Below are 21,339 nucleotides of genomic sequence, written 5' to 3' on the forward strand. Positions count from 1 at the left end.
CACAATATAGACTTTGCACGTTAATTGACCCATAAAGGCAATTAGGAATTGTCCCTTCTAAAGACGGTCATACCCTCGTTAGTAAAGAGACAATTGTAGGCCATTCCACAAAGTTGTGAGACGGACAACAAATTGTACCCCAAAGTTTCAACAAGATAAACATTTGTAATTGAATTGTCATGAGCTAAAGCAATCTTACCCAATCCAATTACTTCACCCTTGCTATTATCTCCAAAGACAATGGTTTTCTTTGGAATGTTGTCATATTCAATTGAGGTGAACAAATTCTTCTCTCCGGTCATATGATTTGAGCATCCACTATCAAGCAACCAAGCGGGGCCACCGGAGAAGTATTCCTACAAAACAAGTTATGCTTGGAATTTAGGTACTCAAATAGATTTGGGTCCTTGTAGGTTAGATGGATACATTTTGGGAACCCACACACTCCTTAGAATCTTCTTCTTTGTGTAGACCCCAACATACTTGACCACGATTTTGCCATTTTGATCCATGGTCACCATGTAATCCAAAGTATAGCTTGGTGAAGGCTCATGCATGGTGCCCTTTATCTTGATTGGAGCTTCTACTTTCTTCTTGGTCAAAGTAGAGATCAAGGGGGTCACTCCATGAGCTATGTCCATCAATTCACCAAGATTACCACCCTTGGTGAAAGAAAGGACTTCCTTGCCTTTGACCACCTTTCTCTCATTTACCTTTGCTCCCTTGTAGTGGCCAAGCCCGTCCTTTGTGGTAGGATATCTACCATCCTTGTAGACGACCTTGGGCTTGGGCTTCACATTACCTTCATAGTCATTCTTGACTATCATGTCGAGCCTCTTGATTTCACAATCTTTGGCTTTGACCAACTCCTCTAGCTTTGCAATGTTAGCAACACAAGCTTGTATATCAACTTTATACCATTTGGAGCGACTTTCACTTGTGGAAACATTGGAGTTGGGAATTTCCTTAGAATGGGTTTTTGTGCTCTCCAAAAGGACATTATGATTCACTTCAAGGTCTTTGTATTTGACCGTCAAGCTTGATAAGCTATTTTGAAGTTCCTCATTAGTGGCCTTAAGGGAAGCTAGAGAATCACTAGCCATGGTGTTCTCTTTCAATAACCTCTTGTTAGAGTCATTGGCCAAAGACAAGTCAATGGACAACTTCTCTATTTTAGCTCTTTCCTCGGCAAGGGACTTCTCTAAGGCAAGGTTTCTCTCCATTTCTTGGATGAGCAAGTCTTCTAGCCTATCAAGTGTCTATTTCTTTTTCTCCAATTTCTCCATAAGATTTTTAATTCCTTTAAAACTTTTCTTACCAAATTCTTTGATCATATATGCTTCATGTTGTTTTTCTTTATCATCAAAATCATTTTCTACACTACTTGATGTAGAGGATGGATGGGAAGTGGAGGAGGATGTTGCTTGTACCTTGTTGCCTCTTGCCATGAGACAAAAGTGAGTGTCAACCTCATCATCGGAGATGTTGTTGAAGAGTCGCCTTGTAGTCTTGGTTATGGCAAGTGACGCCACACCTTCCTTGTCGGATTCTTCATGGCTTGACTCCCACTCTTCACCAACATGAGCACGACCTTGATATTTTTTCTTGAAGTCCTTGCTCTTCTCCTTGTACTTCTTCTCTTCCTTTTCCTTGTTCTTGAGTCTAGGGCAATCGGCAATGTAATGTCCCAACTCCTTGCACTCATAGCATCTTCTATGATTTGGCTTCTTCTTGTCATAGCCATCCTTCTTGTGAAATTTCTTCTTCATGAACTTCATGAAGTTTCTCATGACAAGTGCCATTTCTTCATCGATTGATCCTCCATCACTTGATGACTCTTCTTTTGTTGGCTTGATGGCTTTGGAACTTGATTCAACCAAAATGCTTGGGGTTGCATTGAGTGCAACACTCTTGGTCATCTTGTGGCTAAGTGATTTTGCCACATCTCTCTCAACCAACTCTTGATGAAGAATCTCACCAAGAAGTTGATTTGGTGTCTTTGTCTTGAATTTTGGATCTCTTCTAATCATGGTTGCAAGGGTTGGATTTCTTGGAGTGAAAGCTCTAAGCAGCTTCTTTGAGACCTTATGATCATCCCACTCGGTGCTTCCAAGTGTGGCAATATCCGAAACTACAACCATGAGCCTCTCATACATTTGAGTCACAGTCTCATCGTCATTCATGACAAAGTGCTCAAGTTCTCCTTGCAACAAATCCATCTTGCCTTCACGGACTTGGTCCGTTCCCTCATGAGCTTCCTTTAGTGTATCCCAAATCTTCTTCGCAATCTCAACATTGCGAACTTTGTTGAATTCTTGGATACAAAGAGAGCCGGTGATGACTCGTACGGCTTGCGCATTGCGGAAGTATTCTTGTGCTTGTTCGGCCATAGGCACACCATTGACGGGTGGAGTCACACCTACACACACAACCTCCCATACCAAAGGGTGAAGCCCGTAGAGGTGCATTTTCATATCAAAGGCCCACTTGGGGTCATCTGTACCATCAAAGTACGAAGCACGTCCCATGTGGATGGATTGAAATTGAGAAGAGGAATACACTTGTTGCTCGTAGTTGTGAGGAACTTGATGCATGCCGAAGAAGGGATGCTTCTCCTCCTCCTTGATTCTTTGCTTCATCAACTTTCTTGTCTTCTTCTCAATCTTTTCTTTCATCTTCTCTTTTCTTCTTCTCCTTGCTTCCGACATCTCCCCTTCATCTTCACTTGAGCTTGATTCATCGCTTGATGCCGCATCATGAATGGAGGGAGGCCGACTTCCAGAGAATGGGTTGTAGGGGACCCCGGTGGATCCAATGTTGACAACCGGCGGAATGGTTGCCACATCTTGCACGGCGGAAATGTTGGCGTCGGTGCCGTCCCTGCTTCGAGACATCGATATCCCTTAGCGGTTAAGCCTAAATCAAGAGATTAGGTTCTGATACCAATTGAAAGGATCTTGGTGATGCCTAAAGGGGGTGAATAGGCGAACCTGAAAAACTTAACAAAATCTTCAAAATAATCAGTTCTGTCGGAACTTCCCCTAACTAGGTATGAATGAGATTCAAAATTAAATACGAAATCTAAAAACCTGTTTGAATCAAAAGTTCACCAATGAGTCGTAGATACCCCTGCAAGTGATCTCGTGCACTAGAATTACTCAAAAATGTAGATCGAGACAAAACAAGGTTAGGTCAACAAAAACAAGATATGAACAAGCAAAGTAAAGACACAAATGATTTGTTCCCGAAGTTCACACCCACTAAGGATGCTACGTCTCCGTTGAGGAGCTCACGAAGAGCTGGGTTGCCCTATAACCCTTTTCCTCACCCAATCCACCACTTAGGAGGATCGAATTCTCACTAGCTCTTGTCCACGAAGGACGGGGTAATACAAACTTCCCGGGGCCCTCACACACGAGAGGACACTCCGTGGGCGACGCCGAACCGTCTAGGAGCAAGCTCCAAGAGTAACAAACTCGAATCGGAAGGATGGAGATGCTTCTAGCGCCTTGAAGAAAACTTGGCTGCTCACTCAAGTCAAAGGCTCAAGCTCACACTTGGATCTAGCTCACTTCCAAGCCCTTGCTTGGATTCCCTCAAGGATCTAGCACTTGGAGGGATTGGGGAAGTGTTTTGAAAGCTTGAGGATGTGTTTTGTTCGTGAGGAGTCAGCAGCAAATGAAAGAGGGGGTGAGGGGATATATATACCCGAGCCTCAAAAACTAGCCATTACTGGGCAGATTACACACTTATCGGAAATTCCGATGCACCATCGGAACTTCCGATAAGGTGAAGAACAAATCTCCCTAGAGCCCTTTGCCGGAAGATACACAGAAGTTCCGAGGGGGGTCGGAACTTCTGACCTCACGTTAGAACTTCCGACAAATTCAAAAACTGCCGGCCGAGAGCATTTTGTCGGAACTAACAGTGAACTTCCTATGCCTGTCGGAACTTCCGACGCGATGAAGGAACTTCCGACAAATACAAATTTTTGCTGAATTAAGGCTGTGGAGTTGGGTTTGGTTTCAAAGGATTTTCGTTAATTCTTCTAAGCACCTAAACATCTCCACACGACCTTTTCTCGTCCCTCTTAATAGTACGGTGATCCTATACTCAAATTCAAAATAGAAAATTATAAAAGATACTCGTTGAAGCTCAATCACCGTCTCTTTAGCAAATTTGGCATCGTTAATTGCTCTTGCTTATTTCAATGATTTTAATTCCTGCTCATAACTCGATAAACACGTTGGCTCCTTAATTGTTTGTGTCATTATCATCAAAACCCACTTAGGGGGCCAAATGCACTTACAGCCCCCCGTGCTGAAGGCCATCTCGGTGAGCTCGAGCGCAAGTTCTTCTTTTACTGCGATTCATTTGTCACAGGGTCTGATCTGATTGGATGCAGACCGAATGCGGCGCAGGATCCGGGCGTTCCTCCCTCCCCCTCCCATGGCCTCGAGCTCTCTCTCCCGGCCAGCGGCCATGCCCCCAGCAGCGGTCTCGCTCGAGCGCAGACGACGGCGTCGGACTCCGGTGCGGGTGTGCGGCGGAAGTAGAGGAGGTGCTAGTGGTCCTGAACCCTTTCGTGCACACGTTGGCTGGGGGTGGGGTGGTGGGGTTGGGGGGGTCGGGTGGGAGCGAGGTGGCCCACTATGGTTCTGCCGTGGCAGGGGATGGTTCTGCCGGCAGAAACAAGGGAGGTGAGGACACTACGATCTTTTTAGTAGTAGAGATTATATCTAAATTTGCGCATAAATAGATAGAGCACATAAGCATCTACCATCATGCAAAGTTTGAGGTTGAACAAAAATTTGTGCAAGAAAAAAGTAGGAGAAACTTGCACTTAAATAGTTGCGAATTTAATAGTTCATGGACGATCCAGGCATGGCAGTGAAGATCCAGGCATGGAAGTAAAGTTTAGAGCCGTCCAAACGCTTACCCGTGCAGCCCAACATGCTTGCCAGTGCGGCCGCACCTCACGCTTGCCCGTCCGGATACGGGTTAAGGGTCTAGGTTTGGGATTCTGGATTTATGGTTCACTATTTAGGGTTTACGGTTTACAGAGTCCGAGGTTTAGGGTTCAGGGTCTAGAGTTTAGGATTTTGTTAAGGTTTAAGGTTAAGGGTTTAGCATTTATGGTTTATGATTTAGTGTTTGGGGTTTAGAGTTTAATATTTGGAGTTTAGGGTTTATTGTTTATGGTTTGGAGTTTAGGGTTTACGATACATCACTACTAGAAAACCCCTCCTTTAGGTACGTTTGTTTGTAACACTACTTAAATGTGTTTCTACACTAGGTTGTACACATGCAAATTGATACAGTTTTAGAAACGCGGCAACATGAGACAATATTTATTACACTTCCAGCGTCACAAGGTATGTAACGATATTTTTTTGACACACTTTGAAAATCATCTCAATATAACATGGTGTTACACAGGGTTTTAGTCGTTGCAATCATCTAGATACATTGTAAAGTGCAACAAGTAATTGTCTATATGGACCTAAAGACGCTTCTTGACATGATACTTAAAATGTATCAAATTGATACATTGATAGACATGCTTTCAACTGTGTGTACATGGTACACACGATTTTAAGCGTATCAAAAAAACATTTCATAGGCCTGTAAATATGCTATTTGGGGTGATACAAAAGATATTGTATATGACTCACAACTGAAATTACTTGATTAGCGCAGTGGTTTGGATGTTTGGTTTGGAAGCTAGGGGTCACTAGTTCGATTCCCAGCCCCAACTATTTATTTTTACATTCTATTTGATTTTTTTTGGTTTGGAAGCTAGGGGTCACTAGTTCCCAGCCCCAACTATTTATTTTTACATTCTATTTGATTTTTTTTGGTTTGGAAGCTAGGGGTCACTAGTTCGATTCCCAGCCCCAACTATTTATTTTTACATTCTATTTGATTTTTTTTCTTCTTGCTAGCCTTCTACATGATCGTGTCTATATTTCTTAACATATAGCTAAGTGTTGCTATATTGTGTAACAACACCAATAGACACGATTTACGTATGTCTCTATTAAAATGTATCATTGTGTATACATATGCATCTATCGTGTCTATGAAACGTCTTCTTACATTGACACGCTTAATGAATTCATCTCTACGAAGCCTGACACGGTGCATACGAAGATGCTTCTAACATACTTTATGAAAGCGTGCCTACATGGCTATAGATATAAAATAAAGCATGTCTAACTCTAAATATAGCGTAGCTATAGGGGGGTATTCTAGTAGTGCATGGTTTAAGGTTTAAGCTTTGTGGTCCGGGGTTTTGGGTTTAGGTCTGGGGTTTAGGATTTATGGTCCAGGGTTTAGGGATTATGGTCCAGGGTTTAGGGCAGTGTTTAGAGTCCGGGGTTTAGGGTTCACGGTTTATGGTTCGGGGTTTAGGGTTTAGGGTTCAGAGTTCGGGGATCAGGGTTTAGGGTTCTTTGTAAATGCGGGTTGGGGTGGATTGAAATAGATATTTTATGCAAAACAGTAATTTGGGTTTCGCATTGAGAGCTGGACCCTGAAATTAAAAACTACGTGTTCACACCATAAAATTTTATTGAAATTGACTAAAATTTATTGGAGATTACTAAGTATGGGCTGCAGCTACTTTGTGCAACACAATGTGGCTTGAACAACACGTGGATCCCACGTCAAAAGTCGGATCGTGGAAATAAAATGTTACGTTCACAGTATAAAATTTTATCGAAATTGATTAAAATTTATTGAAGATTACTCAGTATGACTGACAGCTACTCTGCGAAAAAAATATGGCTAGAGCTATACGTGAACTCTATGTCAAGAGACTGACTCAATAAATAAAACTTTGTGTTCGCACTGCTTGCTGCCACTGTGACACCCTATTAACATTGTACACCGAATTGCTGACCAATGGGCCTGGATGAGCCAACCGATTTTTAATGGCATCTGAACCAGTGTGAAAAGTTTTATAGGTCGTGTTTGGATCCAAGGGCTAGAGCTATTTGGCCCAAGCAAATAGCCCTCTAATGAAACAGCCCTTGATATGTTTGGATTCAAATGCTATTTTGAGCTTTTTTACCTTTCCAATCATTTGGATCCAACTAACGAAAGGCTATTTTGAGCTATTTGTATTTTTCCCATCATTTGGATCCAACTAACCCCTCTTTCCACGGGATCCTACCCTACTTTAATAAGCTGTGGCCTTCTGTGTTGCTTGTGTGTGCCTGATGTGCTCTGCCCAGCTCTCCTGTGCTATGCTCGGCTCGCCGTCGCCCCATCGCCTGCCGGTCCCCAGCTCGGCGCCCCGGCCGCATCAGCACGTGTCGTACCGTGCATATGCATGCATGTCTGCGTCGGGCCGCATGCCTGGATGCCCGAGCTGGCTCGTTCCGGCGGCTGCTCCCTCCACTGCGTCGTCCTGGTCCTGCCGGCCGGCGCGCAGTGACCTGTCACACTTTGTTCCTTTGCTTGGACGACGCGCGCGCCCTCTGGCCTGATGCAACGATCCCACCGGTTCCCAACGCGTCACGCTGAGGCTGCGCTGCCCGGCCCGCCTCGGGGGCGACGGCCTGGTGGGGGTGGCTACTGCAACCGCTCGATCACGCTGCAGCTTCTGCAGGATCCGTGGGGGCGAAGCAGTGCCGGCGGTCCGGATGCGGCGATGCGGTGAAGGCCGTGGGGGCGAAGCGGCGCTGGCGGTCCGGATCGGGAGGCGACGGGGTGGCGCGCGTGGGGAGAGGCGATGTGGTTATTGCAGACGAAGTTGACGCAGACGGGCAGGTTCCCGAGTGCCGCCACGGTGTCCCCAGAGTCTACTCCGGCGATGGAGAGCGGGACCTGGCCACCCCGCCGCGCGCAGAGGGGGCAAGGAGGGAGGCCGCGAACGCGGCTCGCGCAGGGGAGGCGACGGGGCGGATCACCGCCGGCGGCGGCCGATCGGGAGGACGGCGACGGACATGACGCAGGGGACGGGGGAGGTCATTGCCGGCGGCGGCAGATCGGGAAGGCGGCGGATCGGGAGGGCGGCATAGCCGCACAGGGACGGCGGCCACAGGCGAGTGCGGCCGGATTGAATGGGCTCACAGGGAGGAGAAAAATTGACTTTCGCGTGGGACCCACTAAAAATAGCTCAAATAATTATTAATTGGATGTGATAGTTTTTTGGGAGGCTATTTGCAAATAGTCTAAATCTAGCGTTTGGAAATTTTGAGCTATTTTAAACTATTTTAGTCTAAAAATAGTTCTAGCCCTTGGATCCAAATACACACATAAATATACTTCTTATCCACAAGCAACTAAACTCATTAGGTGCAAGTCCGCGCGGCGACCGCTTTGACCACACAAATCTCATAGCACATATGGATGGTGAATAAAGGATGCGCACCTGCTTAGAGAATCCGCGGCCGTCTAGTGGACGCGCGGCAGCGCACGGGCCCGAACCCTCGAGGCAGAGCTCGGCTCGCAACTGCAACATGCGGGGGAGCGAGCAGCAAGTAGGGGAGCGGCGTGGCTCGAGGCTGGCGGGGAAGCGGCACGGCTGCTCAAGGCCGGCCGGGCCGGTGGGGGAGCGGCGTGGCTCGTGGTCGGCGGGCGCGAGGTGGTCGCGAGGGAATGGGACCCATCTATCGGCACGTGCGGTGATGGTTCTGTCGGTGGAGCCTCGATGGGAGCGAGGACATTACCTATTACTTTTTAGTAGAGACTTCGCGCATCGGACGCCCGTGAAAGCATCTAGTTTTTTAATTTGAGTTTTTGGTAACTAATAATAATATTTATGGACTAACAAATTCATGAGAGATGAATATTCGTGAATAACAAATTTATGCATGCTGTTGGGCCGGCCTGGCAAACAATTGGGCCTTTGTCCTAGCGTAAGGCAACTCGTGACCTTCATTTCCTCCATGCACGCAGCCCGCAAATGTATGCGTCTTACTATGAAACTTCCTGCTTGTCAGACTTTCTCGCCTCTTCTAGAGCGCTACAGTTGAGCGGCGACCAAAGGCGATTTCGTGTTCCCCGTTGATTCGCCATCGTCCTCGCCTCTGGCGGCTTCGCCGTCGTCGGAGGAGGAGGGGGGCTGGACGAATCGACGAAGGATGTGTATATACCATCTCTTATTAGGTCTAGTTTGAATAAGGTATGGTTAGATCTGCCAGTCTCTTCGTTGACGACGTTGGCTTGTCTCGGCTCCGTCTCGTCCATGGCCTCGGCGGCCTTGCCCGTGCTCTGCCGGACGACGTCCTTGGTGGCTGTGTTGGCCTCTGCCGCGACGGCGCTGCTGCGCGCAGTGCGGCTGGGCACTGGGCCAGTGCGAGGTGGGCAACGATGAGGACGACGGCTTTGAGGAGCTGGACCCCTTCTCCACCTCGCCGAGGTTTGTTCTGGCAGCGGCGAGGAGGTGGTGTGTTGCATCCTCACCAGATCTGATGAGTTCTTTTGTCCCTCTTTTGCCTTCTCCGGGGACGGCACCGCGGTCGATGCCATGTCCGGCGAGGATCAAGGGAGGTTTTCCTTACCACCTTCTTAAGGAATCGGGGGAGTGGTTTCTTTGCAACTGCTTGGGTGGTCTTCCCCTTTCGGTTGCTCAGATGTTCGGTGCTTTGGGGTGGCCGGCGGTGCTTGTGGCGTCAGAACCCAAGTTCCCCGGCGACGAGGTGGCCGGCGGTCACCTTCTGCTGCTCGCGCGTTCAACGTTTCTACGGCATGTCGATGTGTTCGATGTGCTACTCGGTGAGGCAAACAAAAACTTTGTTTCTTCGTCGAAAAGGGCTTCGGCTTCAAGCTGCATCCTGGACACGCTCCTCTTCCAACCTTTGGTGAGGCGGAGGCTCGTCGGGAGGCCACTCCGGGGTGCCGGCGACGAAGACGACCGGGAGACCCTTGTTTGGGCTGTATTCTAATTTTCTTATTTTTCAAGGGTGCCTTTGCAAAAGTTGCAATGTAAACCTTATCTTTTATACATCAAATGCAATCCCAGTTTCTCAAAAAAAAAACTTCCTGCTTTAGGGTCCGTGCTACAGGTAAATGAACAACCAGTCAGGTAGGAGTGACATTCATTCATTCCTACTTTAGGAGTTTTCTTCTTGTAATGTCTCTGTGTGTAAAAGAAATTGTAATAAGGTTGCTGACTCTTTAGCTACCCACGGAGCTTATGTTTTAGAAAGTGGTTCATGTGTTTACATGAGCGATGTGCCCTGGTATGTAATGGATATTGTATCTGGTGATTTGCCGTTGCATAGAGCTTGATGCTCGTGTTGAATCTCAAAAAAAAAACATTCATTCAGGTAGGAGGGGGTGAGCTGCTATGTACAGTGACATGACAGGTGTTAGGATGGGATTGGCTGGCGGCTAGGAAGGTTTAAATTGATTTGTATTCTTGAAACACATTTTCCTCTCAAACCATGACTTTATTTTCGATTCTGTTTGGACCAGTATGCTGTTTAGAATTAATGCAACAAAAATGAGATCTCAGATGTATATATTTTACTTATTTTTCATACATCAAAAGGTCAACATTCAAAATATATTACGTCAACAGTTTGATGATACATGTTCAACATTTTAGATAAATTGTTTCAACATTTCAACATGAAGTGTTGAAGCTGGTTTATTTAGAATGTTGAATTAGTTTATGCAAATGTTGAATTTAATCTGCGGACGCAGCCCCAACAGAGGAAACGGATCGGTGGAGGTGTGGTAGCGAGCGGGGTCGCGTTCATGGAGGCAAGATGGCGCCGACGAGGGCGCCGGCTGGCAGGGAGATCATGGCGGGGCCACGAGAAGGCGAGGATGCCACGAGGGAGAGACAGCATCGAGGGGGGTGGGGAGGCGTGGTGGCGGCTGGGTTGCGGGGAGGCAGGGGTCGCGAGTGAAAGGCGGGTGCCTACTGAGGGAGCTGGATGCGCATGTGATCGACTCCTTTGGATCGGACGGCTCATACGGTCGCACCGCAAAATGACCAAATGGTGGAGGTTCAGGGTCGTACCCAAAAAATGTCCCCCAATTTGCAGATTGGTGGGAAGGCTGTTGGTTTCCTAATTGGAAATTGAGCATGCATGTAATTAGAAACAAGATGTAAATATGGAGAAATAAAAAAACAGCATAAAAACTACCTTAATCACATGTTTCGGATATATCCTCAAGGGTCACTCGCCCAGATTTATTGATATTTGTGTTATACATGACCCTGCAAAAACCTAAGGTAGACATTACCATAAGTAAAAATACATTGGAAATGCTATCCCACATAGGACCACCTCAGGCATCTAATGATTCGTCAAAGGAAGGACCATGCTCCTTTAACAACATATCTGACAATGGTTTTACCAGAGTAAATACAACGCCAGCAGCTGAAGTTAAATCCAAAGAAGACAATACGAATTTCACGAGAACAATGCTGCCGCACATTGCAAACTCAGAAAAGGGATCTGAAGGCTCATACAGAAGTCTTGTTGACACTGCTGCACCGTTGAGTCTGCTAAAGAAGCTGTCACCAAATTTGGAGGAATTGTTGATTGGAAAGCCTACAGGACTCAATCATTAGAGGTGATGCCTCTTATTTCACACTGAATATGGATCCTAGTCAGACAAATGGATCTTGTTCTATTCATTTCCATCCATGTACGGATACAGTTTTTTTTTTTTTTGAGGAACGACTTCCATCACCAAGTAAATTTTTTTATGCAAAGACGCAGGGTCATGCAACTTGAACTTGAAAAGGTCCAGCAGTAGATTCCACAATGCAAAGAAGACCGGGAAATTGCTGAGGTGGCCAAATCAAAACGTGATCGAGGAGCTAGACAGAACTAATAGACTCGTTGAGGAGCTGAAGCCTAAGCTGGAGAGGGCACAACTTGAAGTGGACCAAGCAAAGCAAGATTCTGAACTCGCCTTGATTAGGGTACAAGAGATGGAGCAGAGGATTGATGATGAAGCTAGTGTAATAGCCTAATCACAGTCTACAGTTGCCAAAGAAAGACATAAAAAGGCTGTTGAGGAACTGAAATTGCTGAAAGAGGAGTTGATATCAACGCATGAACAATATGCTGTCTTAGAACTCACTTTGGAACTTATTGCATCCAAAGAGTCATTGAGTTAGCCCATGCTTCGCACCACGAAGCTGAAGACTTGGAGCAGCTTTGGTGAAAGAGCAGGATTGCCTGGCTTGGGAGAAAGAGCTGCAGCAGGAACAAGAGGAGCTGAAACAGCTCAATAAACAAATTATGTCCAAAACTAGTGTGGAGGCTGAAGTTGATGAAAATGAGCGCAAAATGCTTAGCCTCAAAAGTGAGCTAGCTGCCAACATGGCCACATGGGTAACAAATTGAGCTATCAAGCTGGAATGGTCCAGGAGCAAGGCTCCGACGAAGCAAAAGGAATTAGTAGGTCAATCAAGCAAGCTTTGGTTTCAAAAAGAAAGGAGCTTGATGAATACAGAGAGAAGTTCGAAAATGCAAAAACCGAAGCAACATTACTCATACCAGATCATGTGTTCCAAGTCCTTGCACAACAACATATGACTAAACTTTGCTGGACTAAATTCAGGCCCTAAAGTGAAATCAGCAATCTATTAACTGAAAACTTAAACTGCAGTGAAGCAACATCAAATGCAAAACTGCCATAAAACTAACACATGGAATGCTTGCATTAATTCAGAGCATTCAAATAATTGCAAGCTGGAGCCAATTGAATAAGGAGCTATTCATTCCCCAACATCTTGATGTGATTAATGATGGCACTTGAAAAATTGCCATTCTGCTTTTATAAAGACTTATAGGTGTACAGATATATTTCTACATTTAAACTTGGAAATTGTCTAAAGCATGAGAAAAATGTTATTGTCCTACTAACCATAAGAATATGGCATACATGTCCAACAACAGGAGGTGAGTCATGATAGCGCTACATCTCCATATTGTGTCTCTACAAAAAGAAATGGAAGAACTCATCTATGAAAGATAGGTGGTTCCTACCAATATGTTTCCTTCTCCGCTTATGCTATGACATCCAAACTAGAATATAAAAAATAGATGTGGTGCTCCTCATGAATTTGTAAGTTACTATGGACGTGCCAGGTCTGTCCGCGGAAATTTCAGCCTGCAGTGCAATGCCTTACTTTCAGCCTGAATAAAAAGAAATTGCAGTCTAAATCGAATGCTAATCGTTTAGAATTTCCTCAACTGTCTTACTCCTTAAACAAAACTACATACAAAATCTCAGATTTGATCTGAAATTCACTGAATAAAACTTAATCTAGCAATACGAACAAGCGTGAGCATGCTAATCTTTTAGAATTCGCTCAACTATTTTACTCCTTGAACAAAAGCTTCACTGCATGCAAATCCCAGATTTGATCTCAACTTCACTGAATGACAATTAATCTAGTAATATGAGCAAGCTACAAGCATGAGCATACATGACAACACCTTTATCTTTAGCTGAGCATTCTGATAGAATCAGGAGGCCAAACAAAATCCAATTTTAACCATTCAGTTACCATTTTAGTTATGTGACAGAACCGATGATGTAAAAAGTAGAGATGAATCCGTACAACAAAATAAAAGTGATGTAGCAGACTCGCATTAAATTACAGATCAACGAATTCAGACTGATATTAGATGGAAATGTTGTGGTTACCTCCCAACGCTCCTGAAATCTACAACCTCCTGCACGCACACAAAAACAGTTGTGGGGGTGCTTGTGCTGATAATGATACAATGGGATCAACACTGCAGAAAATATCAGAAAAATAGTTAGTGAATCAAACCAATCTAATAATTGAAAATAACAATCATGGCTGCTCAGATTTTTCTCAAAAGGCAATAGTATATTTGGACATTAACACAAGTAAAAATAAACATGAAAAACTAATTGCATCCCTGGTCCAATAATTCAGACTGGTATCGATCCCTCCATAATCCACAGATAAAATCTATTGATTTATTATCAAAGCATTTTTGTATGCATGTTTATCTGGCAAACAGCAACCCACAAACTCTTGATAGCAATGCCAAGCTCTCTCAACTTGGTTATGCATTTGGTTTCTTTGATGGTGGGGGTCAGGAATTAGCCTCCCTTAACATAGTTTCTGAAATGAATATCAGAAAGGTAAGATAGTTGTATATTTCTATGAGCCCTTTTACAATGCTTTCATTAGCATAAAAGATTGTCCTTATTTTTTTTGAGCTATTGGTGCTGTTGAATTTTAGTAGCACCTCATCATTTCTGAATTTTGCTTCTCTGGCCTGTTGGTGCCACTGCTATATTTTTTATATATCAGTTTGCCTGTTAAAGCTGCATCAGTTTGCTTAGATTGATAAATGGAGACCTAACAAATTAAGAGAGTATTTTAGAAGAGAATACTGATTATGTGATTTCTGTTCTCAAAATGGATTTTTTTTTGTTTATGAACTGGTATAACCTAAAACAAAGCAACGCGTGGCTCTAAGCATATCTAACTGATGTCATATTGGCCTGCAAAGATTTTACTTCTAAACATATTTACTTTCAGAGCATACGATCCCAACAAGAATTTATTACAGGATGCCGAGTCTGCCCCAAGGGATCGTATAGCATGCCTCCATTCAGTAGAAATTGTCCATGCCCGGGTTTTTGAAACAAAGTGTTGCTAAAAAAACAGGAAATAAAAAAGGAAAACATTTGTTGACCTGCTTCTTCCCTGCTTCGGCAACCCCAGCTGATTTAAGATATCTTTGAGCTCCTTTATTCTAAAGTACGCAAGTTTATCCTGCAGCAGACAAGGAAAGGATCAACATAAGCTTAAAGAGTAATCCATCAGTCTGATGTGTGCATGAAGTACACTACCAGACTCATCATGTTTGATCCGTAGGCCAAAAACTACAAGCGAACTATCAACTCTAGAACCACATATGCGTTAAAGAGAACAGAGATTTTGGTGCTTAAGAAAGCTAGGAGCAGCTGAAGGAAGTATCGCATCATGCAACATAGGGATCCAATCCTGCCTACCAATCAGAATTCATGAGCAATCAACACACAGACTAAATCGGTACAGGAACAACCCTAAGAGCACACTACAAAACTTTATAGGATTTAACTACAAGGTGCAAGGGCTAATCCAAATTTGAGAAGGACATCAGAGATAACAGAGAAAAAAATATAACTACCTTACTCTACACAAGATAAAAGAAGCAATTCCACCCTCAACAGTTTCATCTTGTCCAAGCAATTGCTACACCTATTAGCAGTGTCACCACATGATTATTAGTGGATTCTTTATCCGACAAAGAGGAATAAAAATCTGATAGATTAAACAGGACCTAGAGATTCAGCAATGGCACCACATGATTGTTGGTTGAATGGAAACTCAGTTAATGAAAATGTTCTATAACCAAATAAATGCAAATCTGATCGACTAAGCATAAGTCTTATTTGTTAGATTGATCTCCGCCAGTTGGCCCAACGGCCAACTGGGCCTTTGACTCGCGCCCTGATTGGGGCGCCCAGCCCATGGAAGGCTAGTGGGCCCCCGTCGCGCAGCACACATAAAAGGAAGAGGTGGGGGCCAGGGGCACGCTCTCTGAGGTTCACCGTCCTTTTGCCCACCAAAGAAACCCTAGCCGATCTGGGGGATGTGCAGAAGCGGTGGGAAGTCCACCACGCCATCGCCCGCGAGCCGCCGTCTCCGCACCGCGATGGCATCGCCCTTGCACCACCTCTGCACCGCCCGTCGCTGCCTGTGTGCAACCTCCATCGACTGAACCAGTGAGGTGAACAACGGCAGAGGAAAGGTATGTCAAGCAATGGAAAATCCCCACTGATCTACTCCTAGACGGTCCTAGAGTTTTAATATTATTGTCCTTAATTCCTTATTTTGAAAGAAATGTCCTTAGTTCTTCAATAGTGTAAAATTCATGTACATCTTGCATTCTACGGGAAAAAAAAGAACGTGTAAAGCATCAGTAGCACTTCTAAGCATCATATATAATGTGGTGATGACCTCAGACAGTTTCATCCTTCCATGCAAATCCCAGATTTGATCTCAACTTCACTGAATGAAAATTAATCTAGTAACACAAACAAGCTACAAGCATGAGCATACGTGACAACATCTTTTTCTTTAGCTGAAAGTTCTGATTGAATCAGGAGGCCAAACAAAATCCAACTTTAGCCATTCAGGTATCATTTTAGTTATGTGACAGAACCATTGATGTAAAAAGTAGAGATGAATCTGTACAACAAAATAAAAGTGATGTAGCAGACTCACATTAAATTACAGATCAACGAATTCAGACTGAAATTAGATGGAAATGTTGTGGTTACCTCCCACGCTCCTGAAATCTACAACCTCCTGCACGCACACAAAAACAGTTTACACAAGAATAATTTTCAATAAATTCTCATCTTGATTAACTGCAGATCTGCAACTCAGCCTACATTACAATCAAACACATGCATGCAAGACACGACTCAGCGCTTACAGTCAAACACATATGCTGCCTGGTTGTTGATCGAGAGATGTGGCCACTGTCAGTGATCGGCAGGGTTCTTTCCTGTTGGTGCAGTAGCTTCCTACAAATGAGTAAGAGGATTCAGAGCAGTCTTCAGCATTTGTTGAAGCTAAATTATCACACATTCAGTGATAAACGTGCAAGTAGAAAAGAAAATCAGCAGAATTTTCTGCTACATTGGTCTGCACTGCAGGCAATGGATCAAGAACAAATAGATGACTTCTGAATATAAATGGATGAGAAATTGAGCACAATTTAGAGGCTGTGTATATACCTCGAGCGTTTGCTAAAATCATGTCTCAACAATGCATATCAGGACTAATATGGAATACTAAATTTCTAGGAGAAGCAAAGAAATAGGTATCTTGAAATTTGAGGACGGTAAAAATGCTTAGGCCTGTACCAGGTCCTGACCCCTGACCCGTCCCCAGTGTATCCAGCTTAGGCGATCCTACAAAAAAATGATAATTTTCTCTGAATGAAAAGCGAACAACCAGTAAAGATAGATTTCGCGAGATGAATGGCCTTAGCTTTGAGAGGACAATAACCTGGGCTAATCAGTGAAGATTGAAGGTTCTAAGCAGCGATATAGTTTGATAAATTGATACGCATGAAACTGATTTAACCAATGATCGGTACCATGTCACAGATGTCGGAGATGTCAACAGCATACAAGTTCAAACCAATAAAACCAGTAGAAAGAACCATGTGCTGTCATAAAAATAGATATAACTATAAAAGTGTGTCATCTGGGGTTGAGTATAGCACTACAGCATATACATTATACAAGGAAACAGTGATCAAAGTAACCAATTCTTGGAAGGTCGTCACCTTTCAGGCTGACTATAAAAAAATAAAAATGATGAATGCTTCATAACAAATACTACAACGCGAAACTGCAAAATGTAAGGAAAATTCACCTCGTTGTTGTGCATGAGTTTGCCATACATCATCAGATACAGCAAAGAAATTCCAGTTTTCTAAGATTTCACTGAAAGTACAAGTGTGTAATTCAGTGAAGTTGTTTAGCATCAAAAGTCATAGTTGAAGTATAAAATAAGTATCAATTGCCTTTTCTCAGTTCACATGGTCTATCTCTTCCGGCAAAGGTGGAGGTTCTGAGCCCAATCACACCCACAAATTATGCTTAACTCTGAATCAGGAAGGGCAATCGGCATAAGGCACTTGATGAAATGATCACATGGCCAATGGTCATTGTTCTTTGAAGTTCTGATCTTAGTAATTTTTATATAGTATGTTTGATTGAACCACCCCAAATCTTTGTTGGTGCGATACTGCGACCTTCCTTTATCTTGCACAGATTCAGAAGAAAGTATTGCCAAATTTGGGCTGGAGCTATTCTAGACAAATGAATGAACCAAAACAAAATAATTTATGTTACACAGCTAGAGCTACAAAGAATAACTCACAGTGCTAAACCACTAGAAATTAAACAAGCAAGACATTTAGTATGAACTTTTTGTAGCAATGTGTGATTTTTTTTGGGGAAATGATTGACCTGGAAAGACACATACATAACCATGGTGAGATTTTTGAAAGGAACTTTCTTGCAAGGAAGAATCCAGATGGTGTAATTTAGCAGGCATTAGATTATCACATTTACATGGAAGATATTCCACAAAGCTGTTCACTTAATCAAGCAGTTGCTGGTCCGTCCATCAGTATAAACTAGCACGACTTGTGCAAGAGATTCTACAAATTGTGATGATGCAACAACATCTACTTTAACACTAGTTGACACTTGAGATTGCTTGAAGAACCACCATTTCGCTCAATTAGAGTATACGTTTTGACCGGCTAGAGAGCGTGCTAGAGAATTCATGCACTGCTAACTTAATTCTTAACTGACCATGGCACATAATACGTGGTGAACAACTGGAATGGCATGCATAATGCGCTGACAATCCAAGACAACTGAGCAGAGAGAGGAAAGTAAATCATAAGATATCATGGAAGCAACAGCTCAGCCGAATTCAATTCTTAACGTTCAAGGGATGATGTCGAGGGATGATGTCGCCTAACGCAGCCCATACTCGTCGTCACCGTTGCTCCAAGCTCCATAGCATTTCTGCTGCATCCTAATATCAAAAAAGAGAGAACAGGTGTAAACGAAGTGACAAGCTTATGAGAAACAAAAGAACAGATCAAACCAATATAACCAATGTCTCATAACAGATGCCATACTCCATCAGAGTAATGTTGCTTGATAATCAATCACAGTACAGACCTACACTATACATGTGTGAAAGTTTGTAGCATGTTCCAGCACAATATGTATGAAAGTAAAACAAAGACTCGATATGCATGCATGACATGAATGACAAATGCTAGCTATAATACTTACACATGAGTCACTTCACTTCACTGATCCTCGTCCGCTCTCACTGGAGAACATCCCAATTCGTGGTATTCAGGCTCCAGTAGCAGCTCCGCCCTCAGCACCGATGGATCGATGGAAGTCGGGTACATTTCTAACGCGAGCTGCCTCATGTCCCTCACACCCTTGGCGTAGTACTCCTTGAGCTGCAATCTGACATGCTGCTGCTTGCTATCCCTCTCAACGTGCGCCACATTGTTTGGCTTCAGAAAACTCTGACATAAACAAATCATATGACCATATGAAATATTCAGTTGCTGACTAAGTGACTAGCTATTCCCCAGCAAACTCCCGCATAAATCCCCTAGCAACCAATTGGAAACCGTACAACGCAAAATACCTATTGAAATTTCAGAAACCTTGCAAATGATATCAGATTGGGCAAACGAAGGCAGAAGGCTGACATATACACAAGAATCCCCTGAAATCGACTGGCAGGTACATCGCTCCCCCCAAAAAAGTCAAGCAAAAATCTACATCTAATAAGGGCGCGCTTGAGCAGAAGGAAGCCCCAGGGAGTTGGAGTTGGATGGCACCTCATTGGTTGTCAGCTCCGAGAGGTCGATGACGCCCCCGTACAAGGTGACCGCGAGCTCTTTCATGTCTCTACAGCCCCTGGCGTAGAACTCCGCAATCATGCTGCAGCTCTCCTCCTGCGACCTCATCAACTCGCGCTGGCCCTTGGCCTTGACGTCCCGCACCTCGGCCGCGTGCTCGGTTCTCTCATTCAGAAGCTCGTCACTGAGTCGGGCGATGTCGGCGGCGTGTGCGGTGGTTGCCTTCTGGTGTTCCTCCACGAGTCGGCGTACCTCGGATGCGTGCTGATCATTGGCTTTCTGCAGTGCCTCCTTGAGCTGGGCAATGTCGGCCGCGTGTTGGGTTCTCGCAACGTGCAGCTCCTGCTTGAGCTTGGCGAGCTCTCCTTTGCTCGCCTGGAGCTCCTGCTCCTTTTCTTGAAGCTCTTCCATGGACTTGTGCGCCAACTGGAACATCCCCGCCACGCCATCGACCAATCCCCGCGTGGCGGAGTGCTCGCCGCCGGAGACTCTCACAGGAGAGAAACCCGGCAGCGTGGACGTCCCGGCGTAGCTCTGCTGCGAGCTGCGCACGGCGAGGGCGAAATCTGGGCCCACGATCTCGGGCGACTTGCGCTTGCTCCCTGCTGCTGCGGTAGCTTCCACTTTCACCACCACGTGCCGCGGGATGAGGGTGGTTTCTTGCTGGCCGATTGGCAGACTGCGCCTCGAGAGAAACTGCAGGATATCGATACCGGAACTCCCGGCTCTTTCCAGCAGCGTTGATATGGCCATCTTCGTGGTACTGGTTACCACGGGCTTGCGGACAGCCTCCCTACTCGGCTTTCCCCACTGCACAGGGCATGGCCATATCGTGGTCGACGGTGCCTGGAGGAAGAAGAACCTGGACTTCCAATCGTGGGACCTCGGCATCCTGCCGGTGAAGAGGCGGCGGCGGTCGCCGGGCTTAGCGTGCGGCGTCTTGAAGTGGTGACACCCCAGGGAGTCACCCTTGTGGGCGCAAATGGAGAAGAAGTAGTGAAACGCCGATAGCAGCGGCTGGACGCCGGCGTCGTGGCAGAGCAGCACGAAGCCGGCCATGTAGCGCCAGGCGTTGGGCGCGAGCTGGCTCGGCGCGAGGCCGTAGTGCAGCAGAACCGCCACGTAGAACTCGTGGAGCGGAAGCCTCATGCCGGCTTCGAGCGCCTCAGCGTAGACGCAGATGGCGTTGGAGCCCTCCGGCGGCGTCCGGCAGGCTGCCCAGCCGTCGGCTCTGCAAGTGGTGTAGCTGGCGGGGATCTTGTACTTGTCGCAGAATGCCCGGAGCGTTACCGGGCGTGTGATCTTCGACATCGTCTTCTCCACCGCCTCAGGCCAAGAGAAGCTGCCGCCTCCGGCTTCGCTGTCGTCGTGGAAGAACATGGCCGAGGTGGCGGTGTCGAGTTCCGCCGCCGTGCAGAGCTCCACGACGGAGGAGGAGGCAGCGGACGAGAAGGCTGCCATCGCCGCGACGCAACCGGCTCTGCGGCGTGGGTGCACTGAGCGGAATGCGGAGGAGCGGCGTGCGGTGGGTGCACTGAGCGGACTGCGGTGCGGAGGAGTAGAGAAGGTCTGCGGCGTGGGTGCACTGAGCGGACTGCGGAGGAGCGGCGTGCGGTGGGTGCACTGAGCGGACTGCGGAGGACTAGAGGAGGCCGCGCTGGGACGTCGTGGGAGACTGCGAGGCCGAGATAACGTTGACAGCGGCGACTAGGCACCCTAGCCGCGCAGCTATCAGATTCAGACCTACCCCTAGCCCTCCCTACTGCTGTGCCGTCCAGTAGGAGAGACAGAGAGACGCGAGAGAGAGATAGAGAGGCAAACAGGTAGGAGTAGAGTAGGCCGCAGGAGTTACATTACCGGCAGAGTTAAAAGCTGCTGATATCTTCTTGCTGCATGTCGG

At 45.6% G+C, this 21,339-nt stretch overlaps 2 protein-coding genes across 5 annotated transcripts; both read right to left on the minus strand.

Annotated features, from left to right (window-relative positions):
* Nucleotides 1-1,259: 1,259 nt before the first annotated feature.
* Nucleotides 1,260-2,894, minus strand: LOC120639949. The gene has a single exon (XM_039915863.1). It carries the CDS (start codon nt 2,892-2,894, stop codon nt 1,260-1,262), a length of 1,635 nt encoding a protein of 544 aa, XP_039771797.1.
* Nucleotides 2,895-11,125: 8,231 nt separating this feature from the next.
* On the minus strand, nt 11,126-21,158 carry LOC120639837. Of its 4 annotated transcripts, XM_039915776.1 has the most exons (11): nt 19,419-21,158; nt 18,850-19,097; nt 17,405-18,583; nt 17,033-17,195; nt 16,888-16,935; nt 16,455-16,545; nt 16,241-16,324; nt 15,141-15,211; nt 14,664-14,743; nt 13,633-13,724; nt 11,126-13,092 (listed from the first exon to the last, which is right to left on the minus strand). In XM_039915776.1, the coding sequence occupies exons 1-2, from the start codon at nt 20,898-20,900 to the stop codon at nt 18,867-18,869; spliced, it is 1,713 nt and encodes a 570-aa protein (XP_039771710.1). In that variant the 5' UTR covers nt 20,901-21,158; the 3' UTR covers nt 11,126-13,092; nt 13,633-13,724; nt 14,664-14,743; nt 15,141-15,211; nt 16,241-16,324; nt 16,455-16,545; nt 16,888-16,935; nt 17,033-17,195; nt 17,405-18,583; nt 18,850-18,866. The 4 variants fall into 4 exon arrangements, with proteins under 4 accessions (XP_039771710.1, XP_039771707.1, XP_039771709.1 ...); XM_039915773.1 differs by having other exon boundaries at nt 17,033-18,583; XM_039915775.1 differs by having other exon boundaries at nt 11,126-13,118; nt 17,033-18,583.
* Between the last annotated feature and the right edge of the window lie 181 nt (nt 21,159-21,339).

This window comes from Panicum virgatum, chromosome 7K (assembly GCF_016808335.1).
Source record: "Panicum virgatum strain AP13 chromosome 7K, P.virgatum_v5, whole genome shotgun sequence".
NCBI lineage: Eukaryota > Viridiplantae > Streptophyta > Magnoliopsida > Poales > Poaceae > Panicum > Panicum virgatum.